The sequence below is a fragment of the Cheilinus undulatus genome, linkage group 24 (genome assembly GCF_018320785.1).
Source record: "Cheilinus undulatus linkage group 24, ASM1832078v1, whole genome shotgun sequence".
In the NCBI taxonomy this organism is placed as follows: domain Eukaryota; kingdom Metazoa; phylum Chordata; class Actinopteri; order Labriformes; family Labridae; genus Cheilinus; species Cheilinus undulatus.
Genome location: NC_054888.1, coordinates 8,222,884 through 8,235,435, shown reverse-complemented (window position 1 = coordinate 8,235,435; position 12,552 = coordinate 8,222,884). Strand labels below are relative to the sequence as shown.

The window sequence follows — 12,552 nt, the reverse complement described above, 5'->3', positions numbered from 1 at the left end:
CAAACTGTTTAACTTTACTGGGTGGATGGTCTGTTTTGTTCAATCAAAAAGCCAAAAATAAACTTTCAGAAAGATGTGCTATCTTTGAATTTATCTAAAAAATAAAATGTTGAGGTGAATCTAACTCCATACTGGGATACAGACAAACAGAGATGCTAGGAGTGTTATTGTGGCCTTGATTTCAACTGAACTTTCATTAAGAGGACAAAAAGAGCCTTTACAACAGTGGCTCCCAACCTTTTATCCTCAGGGCCCCCCTACTCATATCTAAGACCCCTAGGACCCACTAGGAAAAATTAAACATCAAGTATAATTAGGGCTGCAGTGGTTGATTCTTTATGTAATCCGTTCTTCTATTGACTAATCGGGTACTCTAATAAGAAATATTTCAAGCTCAGAAAACAAATTCATCTCTTTTGCCTCACTAAAGACCGATTATATTAAACAAATGACAGAAGATGACAGGTTTTCAAACAAAACACATTTTAAAATTTGCATTTCAGTCCAAATGAAATTAAAATTGATATGAGATTCAAAAGAAAAAGAAATGAAATAGTTTTATGGGGATCGTCTACTTGTGAAGTCCTTTGTTTTTATGCACTAGTTCTTTGTTCCTGAGTGTAATATTTCATATTCTACCAAGAAATAAAGCTCCATCATTCAGTCAAAGCTGTTCTCTTACATTAAACATACATCACCTTTATCCAAGAGGTGTTCACTTGTCATTTTTTTTCAAACACACTACTGTTTGTGAGTTAATCCACTTTAGAAATATGATTTTTAACACCATGCCCTGACCTGTAGCTCACATTTGAAGGTGCTCCTATGACCTGTTAAACGCTGACTGATGAACTTTGACCTATTTAGTCTGTCTGCCTCAATCACTGTTTGTGGCAATAATGTGTTTCTATTTGACTGGGATCTATGTATCATCAATATGCAGTCTTCCAATACATAAATGCACCAGAAATCACCAAAATGGGACTTAAATCCTGAAGCCTGTCGGGGGAATTCATACCTGTCAGGTCAAACAGTGAAGATTATAAAATCCGTAGGCACAAACTGACCACTAACCAATCTAAAGTCATCAAATTACGAGGGAAAATAACAGACTTTTTTTCTTTAAAGGTTGTAAATGTACCTGAACCACAACTTTGAATTTTTATGAATATAAAGTTGAAAAGCTGAACATTAAACCACTGTTTTCAGTTTGGTTTCTTGTAATTTTTTTTTACTTTACACTGTTCTAAATTTATGATGCTAAAAACATGAAAATTAAGAGTTCTAATGTCAAAATTCATGACTTTGTAAACTCTGAGTTTGTTTTCTTGTAAATATTCAACCTTTTCAAATCCCAAAAAATGTGCCTTATTTTTCTAAAAAAAAATTACGGATCCTCTTAATACACACACACTGTAATTTTTCTTTTTAATCGTGATATTTACTTAAATAAATGCACAATTCATTTTGACACATCAGATCTTCATAAGATGCATTATTAGCTACTATTAATCTAACTGATATGCCCTAATGGTGTTGATATAAAAAGTTAAAAAATGGCCTGCTTTACCATTTTTGCTGGAATCATGATAATCACAGACTGGGAGGTCCTAGTAAAGTCGAATTCATCCTAATGGATGATATTAACAACTTAGATTTTATTCAAATATTCATGTGTTGACTTAGTAGGAATTTTGATTTGACATCATTTTTGTACTCTTGTGTTCTGAAATGTTGTGTTTTTTGTTGCAGTGTGATGTACCCGTTGACCTCCAGACACTGGAACTGTTGCCGCGCCGTACGGAAAGAAAGCGTCAAGCTTCCACACGCTGCTTGTGCTGCAGGAGTGGCTGAACCCTAAGGTGGTTCCAAGGAAACAGGACCCCCAAGCTGTGGTTCCTCCACAGCCTGGAAAGGCCCTGGAGACAAGAGGAAGGAAGAACTCCCAGAACCACAAACCTGCTCCGGAAGCTGGAAGCTCCAGGAAGAGGAAGCGGACCTCCGTGGTCCATCCTCCTGCTCCTCAGCATCCTTCCCAGGATGTTCCCACAGTGGCTCCAAAGGAACGGGATCCAATTTCACCAGAGGAACTGCCTGTCTGCAGTGCACTCCCTAGACCCCAGACCTCCACAGCTTCAGTGCTTGAAGATATTCCACTGAGGATTCACCACCATTCAGTGGAAGAATACCAGTCGCTCTACCACGCCGTGGTAGACGACATGTGCAAGTACCCGAGTGGTCGTAAACGACCCTACAGTCAAGATCTGGGAATGCGCATAAAGCAACAGCTGTGGGAAAGGCTTGGTCGGCCCACATTCACTGAAACTCAAGATGAGACAGGACTCGTCCAGGTGAATGTGGAGTACGGGGTTGGAGTCTATCCTCCCCTTTACAATGTCGACATTTCTGGGGAACCGAGTGCGACTGAGCAACCAAGACTGTAAAGAACTGAAAAGAGAGTCTTTGCATTCTCTAAGTTTCTCTCTGTAAATATTGTAAATACTGTAGTTTTAAGTTTAAGTCTGTTATACAACATAGTGTGTAGTTTTTAGTTTAAGATTCGTAGGATTGATTTTTAAGAAACTGAAAATGTATTGTGAAGAAAACAGGTACCTCCACCAACTACTAGGGACTAACAACTGAACTCAAACATCCTCCTGCCTCAATCAAGTCTGCCAGCCTCCGTAACATCTAACCTGCCTCCATCCAAAACAGCATCTGTGACCTCCACCTGTGCCAGCAGTTTATACCAACATACAGCTGCACATGGACAAAAACATCTGTCCACTCCATCTCAAGCCTCTGCCTCCACAAGAAAGTCACCTCCAACATCAAGTGTCTCCTGACAAACTGCAGCTGCTTCCACTTGCAGTCAGTGCCTGATGTCACCCTCTTCTGTCAAACTCCAAAAGCCAGGAACTCCAGCCTAAACTTGTGCCATGTATCACCAGCCACTTCCTCCACCTGTGACAACTAATGCCAACCAATTCAGCCAACACTGCATCAGACACAAGCCTGGCTTAAGCTGAATCCTATTTATCCTTTTTCAACCTCTGCCAACAGCCGCCAACTCCAACTGTTGACTACAAAAGAAACCTGAAGACAGCTACCTCCAACTAAATCTCCAGCAAGCAATCTAGTTGCCCCAACTAGATCTAGATCATTTAGATCTAGTTGCCCCAACTAGACCTAAATGATCTAAACTCACTGAAAAAGATATGGGCAACCCTGCTTATGTCTCTACAAGCAGCCGTCGTTTGCGTCATAGAAACATGGCCGAAAGCTTCAGTATTGTCATCTCAAACCTCAGCTAGAACCTCCAGACCCTAGCTCCAGCTTCTTCACCTGCGTGTCATAAATGAAAGCTTCATCCAGATACTTCACCTGCAGCTTCTTCCGGCAAACTGCAGCCGCTAAACGCAGTTCATGGTTTGAAGACAATGCCTGTTCTGTAAGCACGACCCATGCACCAGAAGCCATCAACTTCATAATAAGCCTTAAACTAGATTAACTTAAGCAATAATTTTTTAAATAGGTTAAAATTATTTGTCCTCCAATGGGGGGGGGGGTGGTGGTGGGTAAAAATAGGAATAGATATAAATTATGAAGTTACATATTTTTAAAATTAAATCAAAGTAGTGTTATTATCTAAAAAAGTAACATTAAGCAATAATTTGTTAAATAGAAAAAGTTACTTGTTCTCCGATGAGGGGGGGTGGTGGCGGGGAAAAATAGTAATAGATATAATATATGAAGTTACATATTTTTTAAAATTAAATCAAAGTAGTGTTACTATCTAAAAAAGTAACTTTAAGCAATTATTTTTAAATAGGTTAAAATCATTTGTCCTCCAATGGGGTGGGGGGGGGGATGTCGGGTAAACATAGTAACAGATATAAAAGATGAAGTTAAATATTTTTAAAATGAAATCAAAGAAATTTTATTATCTAAAAAAGTAACATTGAGCAATAATTTTTTAATAGAAAAGAGTTATTTGTCCTCCGATGAGGGGTGGTGGTGGGAAAACATAGTAATAGATATAATATATGAAGTTACATATTTTTAAAATTTAATCAAAGTAGTTTTATTATCTAAAAAAGTAACTTTAAGCAATTATTTTTAAATAGGTTAAAATTATTTGTCCTCCGATGAGGGAGGTGGTGGCGGGTAAACATAGTAACAGATATAAAATATGAAGTTAAATATTTTCGAAATTAAATCAAAGTACTATTTTAATCTAAAAAAGTAACCCTAAGCAATCATTTTTAAATAGATTAAAATTATTTGTCCTCTGTTTGGGGGTGGCGGTGGGAAAAATAGTAATAGATATAAAATATGAAGTTAAATATTTTGAAAATTAAAACAAAGTAGTATTATTCTCCAAACAGTAACATTAAGCAACAATTTTTTAATAGATTAATATTATCTGTCCTCCGATGAGGGGGGCAGGTGGGGGGTAAAAATAGTAACAGATATAAAATATGAAGTTAAATATTTTTAAAATTAAGTCAAAGTAGTATTATTATCCAAAAGTAACATTAAGCACTTATTTGTTAAATAGAAAAAAGTTATTTGTCCTCCGATGAGAGGGGTGGTGGCGGGTAAAAATAGTAACAGATATAAGATATGAAGTCAAATATTTAAAAAATTAAATCAAACTAGTTTTATTATCTAACAGAGTAACTTAAGCAATTATCGTTAAATAGATTAATATTATTTGTCCTCTGATCAGGGGGTGGTGGTGGGAAAAAATAGTAACAGATAAAAAATATGAAGTTGACGTATTTTTAAAATTAAATCAAAGTAGTTTTATTATCTAAAAAAGTAACTTTAAGCAATTATTTTTAAATAGGTTAAAATTATTTGTCCTCCGATGAGGGAGGTGGTGGCGGGTAAACATAGTAACAGATATAAAATATGAAGTTAAATATTTTCGAAATTAAATCAAAGTACTATTTTAATCTAAAAAAGTAACCCTAAGCAATCATTTTTAAATAGATTAAAATTATTTGTCCTCTGTTTGGGGGTGGCGGTGGGAAAAATAGTAATAGATATAAAATATGAAGTTAAATATTTTGAAAATTAAAACAAAGAAGTATTATTCTCCAAACAGTAACATTAAGCAACAATTTTTTAATAGATTAATATTATCTGTCCTCCGATGAGGGGGGCAGGTGGGGGGTAAAAATAGTAACAGATATAAAATATGAAGTTAAATATTTTTAAAATTAAGTCAAAGTAGTATTATTATCCAAAAGTAACATTAAGCACTAATTTGTTAAATAGAAAAAAGTTATTTGTCCTCCGATGAGAGGGGTGGTGGCGGGTAAAAATAGTAACAGATATAAGATATGAAGTCAAATATTTAAAAAATTAAATCAAACTAGTTTTATTATCTAACAGAGTAACTTAAGCAATTATCGTTAAATAGATTAATATTATTTGTCCTCTGATCAGGGGGTGGTGGTGGGAAAAAATAGTAACAGATAAAAAATATGAAGTTGACGTATTTTTAAAATTAAATCAAAGTAGTTTTATTATCTAAAAAAGTAACTTAAGCAATAATTTTCAAATAGATTAATATTATTTGTCCTCTGATCAGAGGGGTGGTGGTGGGAAAAAATAGTAATAGATATAAAATATGAAGTTAAATATTTTGAAAATTAAACCAAAGTAGTATTATTATCCAAAAAGTAACATTAAGCAATATTTTTTTTAATAGAAAAAAGTTATTTGTCCTCCGATGAGGGGGGGTGGTGGCGGGTAAAAACAGTAACAGATATAAAATATCCATCCATCCATCCATCCATCTTCTTCCGCTTATCTGAGAACGGGTCGCAGGGGCAGCAGCCTAAGCAGGGAAGCCCAGACTTCCCTCTCTCCAGCCACTTGGTCCAGCTCTTCCCAGGGGATCCCAAGGCATTCCCAGGCCAGCCGAGCGACATAGTCTCTCCAGCGTGTCCTGGGTCTCCCCTAGGGCCTCCTCCCAGTGGGACTTGCCCGAAACACCTCACCAGGGAGGCGTCCAGGAGGCATCCGGACCAGATACCCGAGCCACCTTATCTGGCTCCTCTCCCGGATGGCTGAGCTTCTCACCCTATCTCTAAGGGAGAGCCCAGACACCCTGCGGAGGAAACTCATTTCAGCTGCCTGTATCCGCGATCTCGTTCTTTCGGTCACTTTCCACCTCTCATGACCATAGGTGAGGGTGGGAACGTAGCTCGACCGGTAAATTGAGAGCTTCGCCTTTCGACTCAGCTCTTTCTTCACCATGACAGACTGATGCAGAGACCGCATCACTGCTGATGCCACACCGATCCGCCTGTCGATCTCCCGTTCCATTCTTCCCTCACTCGTGAACAAGACCCCGAGATACTTGAACTCCTCCACTTGGGGCAGGATCTCATTCCCAACCTGGAGAGGGCATTCCACCCTTGTCCGACTGAGGACCATGGTCTCAGATTTGGAGGCGCTGATTCTCATCCCAGCCGCTTCACACTCGGTTGCAAACCATTCCAGTGAGAGCTGGAGGTCCCGGTCTGATGAAGCCAACAGGAACACATCATCCGTGAAAAGCAGAGACCTATTCCTGAGGCCACCAAACCGGGCACCCTCAACGCCCTGGCTGCGCCTAGAAATTCTGTCCATAAAAGTTATGAACAGAACCGATGACAAAGGGCAGCCCTGGCGGAGTCCAACACGCACCGGGAATGAGTCCGACTTAATTCCGGCAATGTGGACCAAGCTCTGGCACCGGTCGTACAGGGACCGAACTGCCCTTATCAGGGGGTAACTTTAAACAATTATTTTTAAATAGATTAAAATTATTTGTCCTCTGATGAGGGGGGCTGGTGGTGGGAAAAAATATATATAGATATAAAATATGAAGTGAAATATTTTGAAATTTAAATCAAAGTAGTATTAAGATTCTGTCAGCAAACTGCAACCACCTTCACCAGCAGTTTGTGGCACAAAGCAGTTCCCCAAGGACCAACCAGAGCATCTCCTCTACACCAGCAGCCACCACTACCTCCAACTTAAGACTACAACAGTGCCCACTCCTGCAGTACAAAACCTCAGCTAGAACCCTCAGCTTTAATGTACTTCATAAATGCTTCATAAAAAAAGCTTTCATAAATGAAAGCTGCCTCTAGTGCCTTTAACCGAGCCTTTGCCAGAAAACTGCAGCCACCTCCACTGGCAGTTCATAGCCACTTCTGTGCACCAACAGCCAAACCAGCCACAACCTGAGCCTGACCAAAAGCTGCAGCCACCTGAACTAAACACTTACAAACACACCCCCAGTTGCAGCTGTTGAAAGCAAGCTATCTTCACCTTCAGCCTAAGCCAAAAGCACTATGGGCACCACAAAAAAAAAAAAACTTAACCTGCACAATAAAGAACAACTGCTTCAACCTTCAAGCTTCTAAAAGCATACTGTAGCAACTCCAGCTGCAGCTTAAGCCCATATATCCAACTGCAGCCTTGAAAGATGTGAAGTACTACCTCCACCTGCAGTCTCACTTGCTCAATATCAAGCACAGCTTCCTCTCTCAAGACTCCAACTGCCGCCTAGTACAGGCAGCAATAAGCCAAAAACTACTGCTGCTCCAGCCTTTCAAAAGCACCTTGCAGAAAACTCAGCGCCTCCATCTGCATGCTGGAAAGTTATCCGATTTCTGTGGGATACAATTTCAACCAGTGCCTCCAACTACAGCATCAACTTCTACCTCCAACTTGATCCAAGGGCTCCAGCCCAGACCTTCTAGAAACAAAAGCACACGACTGCACCTTCTACAAACAATGTGAGATGCCATCTCTTCCTGCAGTAGGTAGCTTAAGCGATGCCTCCGACTCAAGTCTCTGACAGAAACTACAGCCAATGCCTCAAACTGCATTCTCTCCAACTCTTCACTACCCTCAGAAAACAGCTTTACCATCAATGTGAGCTGCTGTCTCCTCTTAAAGGAAAACTTCAGCTGCCCTGCATTTTCCTACAGCGTCTGCAAAAAAAATCAGCAGCCATCAGCTTCATATTCAATAAGAATAATGTAAAAAAAAAAAAAAAAGGAAGAAAATAACATTTTTTCGATTCTAAAAAAATCTAACTTGAATGATTGCATGATATGTAATGCATATTTTCTCTACAGCAAAAAAAAAGTTGTAAACTGGTATTTTGGCACAAATTTCAGGTTAAAGAAATATTGCACCATCTGCAATTTGAAAATTGCAGCACACCATTGCGATTTGATCTAATTTACAATTAATTGCCCAGCACTACTGATTATTCAGCCAAATTTATTGAATGAAACCATCACTCCTGCTCCTGTGATTTCAGAAACAGACTTGAGAGAAGAGCAAGCCCCATGCAGTTCTACAACACCGTCTGCTGGCAGAAAAAGAGGTAAGAACAAAAAAATTCTAGATTCTAGGTTATATATACATTATATATACAAAACATATTATATAGCTATTACATTACTTCTATAATTTACAGGTAGTGCCAGAGGACACGCAAGCAGGAGAGGATGTGGGCGTATGGGGGGGGGTCACGTTGAGGCCGTCCAGTTCAAAAGTGTGAATGACAGTGACTGGAAGCATTATTTATTTTACAATAAAATAACATTTTTTATACAATTTTCAGATGTCTTTTATGTTATTGAAGGCAAAATTATAACATTCAAATCACTGTTTTGCTTGACAGACTCTCTTTCACAAAAACACATTTTTCTCGGCATTCTAGAGAAAAAGTGGTCTTTTTGTTGAAACTAGCCTCTATTCACTTCAGATAAATCGAGAACGGAACAAAGTGCAAACAAACAGTATTGTCCATGATGAAATGGAAGGTTTCTTTTTTCATTTGAGCTATTCTGTGTTTTCAGAGTCATAGTACAAAATATACTGTGGGTCTTGAAAGACGACTCAAAATGTCCAAAAACGCTGGCACAAGCCACTTTCCATTTTATAAAAGGGCTGGCACTCAATGAGTAAAGAACTCATCGGTCTCTACCTCCACCTTTCAAATATGACATTTTTTTGCATTCATTACCCTATACTAGAGCCAGGACTTGCAGCTATCCCCAACTGCAGTTTGTGGCCACATGGTTACAACTTCTCCAATGAAAATCTCTCTGCCTCTGCTACCAACCTGCCCACTCTATCAGCTGCAGTCCATGCCTTTGTCTCCAGTCTCTGCTAAACATCATCAGCCACCAGCCTCTGCCATGCAGTGCCTCCACCTGCAGCCTCTACCAGTACCTCTGTCCTAAAATTCAGCTGCTGCCTCCAATGACCGAGCATTGCCAGAAACCATCAGACTACACCCCCACCATTAAAAAAGGAATGATGGTTCCAACTCCAACTTAAGCCACTGCCTCAACACATCAGCAGTCTCTGCATTCTAACGCACCCCTACTCCCATTTCTCTCTAGCAACCTTGGACCTCCAACTCAAAATGTCTTCAGTTTGCAATGCTGCCAAATTACACCAGGAAACCTTAACCTTGATTTTACTTGACATTATTAAAACTGTACTGGATGTTTTACCTTCATATGTGCAGTAGTAGAAGACGTTAAGGGCCTCCACTGCTGCAGGGCCCCTCTGCTTGTAACCAAAGATGAGATCTATCCACTCGTGGAGGTGAGCTGATACATACTCTGACTCCTGAATGAAAAACAGAAATATAATGTGGTTGCAAACAGGGCAGGCATCACAGAAAAAGGCACAGAGCTGCTTATTTTTATTCTAAACGTTACAATTTGTCATCCTGGATAATAACTTCTGAGAACACTCCCTTGAGTGACAAGTTACGCTACAGCATTAAGGCTAAAACGGCATCTCACCAGGGCTTTGCGGTGCTTGTAGATGAAGTCCTCAGGAGATTTGGCCCATTTTGGCAGAACAACATCATTTACTCTCTCCTTAGAGATCTGCAGGCGACCCAGATCAAAGCCTGGGTGACAGAATACAAGACATGGATGATTAGAAACATTCTGGGATACACAACACCCAAGGAATGCACAGTTGATTTGAAAAGTCTGCACAACACTGTTAAAATGCCACATTCTTGTGATGCAATAATGAGGCAGAAAAATATCATTTCAGAACTTTATCCCCCCGGTGATGTAATTAGGATGATATAATTATAATAGAAACAAAATCTGATAGATTTGATCCCTATTTGTTTTGAGAGAGAACTACATCCTGTGCTATGGTAAGATATACACATTTGAGGAGCTACCTTGGCCACCCAAGTTTTGCACACAAGCAGAGTAAGTTTTTTCTCAAAGGTCTCATCTAGCAGCAAACCAAATTCCAAAAGGATTGGAAGAACCCCCTTGGAGGAGTCAAGCCAAAATGGACCCCTGAAAAATGCAACTCTGTCACTTTTTTCTCCCTTTAAAAAAATTCAAACTGTGGGCTTCCTGTTGATTTGGTGATAGGGGTCCATGAGCCTTTTTTTTAGATCTTGTTATGCTTAACATGTGTACCAAATTTCAAATCCCTCAGTTGAACATGCTTTGGGGGGGTGATATGTGTTTAGATCTGAACTCTTTTTATACATGGCATATTCAAATGACATTGGACTATGCACATCTGAGTTATGAACAACTTGTTTCTTTACACAAGCTGAACAAGTTTTCATCTTGTTTGGTGTTAAGCCTTTGGACAAGCTCATTCTGAAAGCACCAGAAGAAATGGCCATAGTTCACTTATCTTTCTTATTATCATGAGAAATGACTTTCCTGCCAGGTTTGATGACTTTCTGAAGGTGTTTAGGTGCTGAAAATTAAGGAAATGCACAGACAAAATAATCCCCTGGATTATTAGAAGTTCTTGCACACCCAGTGCTTGGGCCCTAATCATAGTGCAACCATTATAAGTTGCATTTTGAGAACATTCAATAAATATACTTTGGCACCTAAAGGCATGTTGCTTTATTTTGAGAACACATATCCTGTCATGAACAGAGTAATACTTCAATAATTCAAAGGTTTCTGAACACGCAACCCTCACCATTTTGGTTCTCAAGGAATTCTGGGAAGTAGAAAAACTCTGGGATGAGCTCCTTGACGTCGTTGGGGTTGTCCATGATTGCCTGCCAGGTAGCAGGGATGGAGTGGAATTGGCGGTCAGCGCAGTCAAACCTAACCAGAAGGCAGATATGTACAATTAGCATCCAGAATAAACAAAAGCAGATGACAGTTTGAATCCTTCAATGAAGGAAGTATGGCTGTCTTACCGTCCGCTCTGCAGCTGGATGTGTAGGGAGGTAAAAGGCTCCACTCTGATTAAGTAGTGCATCACACCAGCAGCGTTTGAGTAGTGGGTTCCATAATGAAACCTATCTATGGTGCCTGTAGGGTCTTCAAAACTTTCATACCTAAGGACACAAAAATAACCTCAGCATTATGCAGTTTTGACACATCATTTATGTCATTTATTTTCTTCAATTCTACAGTCTTTTGACATACTTCTCTCTAACAGCCTTGGCGTTGCGTTCATTAAGAACAGCCACTGGCTTTGATAGGTCCCTAAATACCCGAGGATCAGACAGGTTCAGCTCCTCTGAAGTGTAGTCAGCAAGAATCCAGGGAAACTGGAAGAAAAAAAAGCTCTTGATTTAGTTTAAATTTTAATATTTATCAGAAAGCAAAGCTGTAGAGGAGTAAGGAGTAAGTACCACTGGATACTGAGCCAGGTTGTTGTACGTTCGGCCTGCTATTGTGTTGAGTTGCATCAAGTAGTCGAAGTTGGAGATCTCTCTGTTCACCCATTTCTGTGGAGAAAAAAAGGAGAAAAATGAAAAATTTTATTCTTAATTCTATTACTTTAAATCAACATTTCAAACTTGTGAGAGCACACATCTGTCATCTAGTGGTTGAGCTGTAATGCACAGAGAAGTCTCCATTTTTTCATGGTAGGGTGCATGTGTAAATGCAAATATGAAGGTATTCACCTTCACTTTATTCAGATTTTTTCCTTCCAGCCCCCTTGTGAAACTTCCATAAGAAGTCAGGGTGAAACATTACAGTTAAACCTCCATGGAACATCCTTTTTATGACATACTGAAACTCCTGAGCCAACTAAAAAGTCCCTTTTTTCCCTTCCCTTTGTGTGCAATAGCATTTACACTATATGTACAACAGTATTTGACTATATCTGTTGAAGGAGGGATAATGGTATGGGGCTGTTTTTCAGGGTTAGGGATAGGCCTCTTATCAATGCTTCAGCATGTCAAGACATTTTGGACAATGTTGAGCTCATTTTGCAGCAAAGACTATAGCATGGTGCAATCCAGTAAATAGAAAGTCCTTTTTTTTGATTCATTGAAAAATTAGGCCTACATCAGTCACAGAAGTTCTACCATAGCTTCTGGAGCATCTTGATACACGGGCAGTGGTGCTGCTGCTGGAAATAGACACACTTTAAGATGTTTACTGTAAATATGCACCCTTTTTAAGGACTGTAGTCAAAGCAATACCGCCCAACATTTCAGGGCATGGGAGCAAATAAGCAATAGATGCAGTTCTTGAAGAAAACATACTTAGT

General features: G+C 39.3%; 1 protein-coding gene across 4 annotated transcripts in view; it reads right to left on the bottom strand.

The window, feature by feature from the left end:
* nbeal1 (neurobeachin-like 1) overlaps positions 1 to 12,552 on the bottom strand; it is a 104,354-nt gene that overhangs the window by 21,324 nt on the left and 70,478 nt on the right. For all 4 annotated transcript variants that reach the window (XM_041781695.1, XM_041781698.1, XM_041781694.1 and 1 more), the window contains 6 exons: positions 11,684 to 11,779; positions 11,475 to 11,599; positions 11,243 to 11,383; positions 11,017 to 11,147; positions 9,843 to 9,952; positions 9,546 to 9,663 (listed from right to left, as the gene is read on the bottom strand). In XM_041781695.1, coding sequence (XP_041637629.1) covers positions 9,546 to 9,663; positions 9,843 to 9,952; positions 11,017 to 11,147; positions 11,243 to 11,383; positions 11,475 to 11,599; positions 11,684 to 11,779 — 721 coding nt within the window. The remainder of the gene's footprint in view (positions 1 to 9,545; positions 9,664 to 9,842; positions 9,953 to 11,016; positions 11,148 to 11,242; positions 11,384 to 11,474; positions 11,600 to 11,683; positions 11,780 to 12,552) is intronic.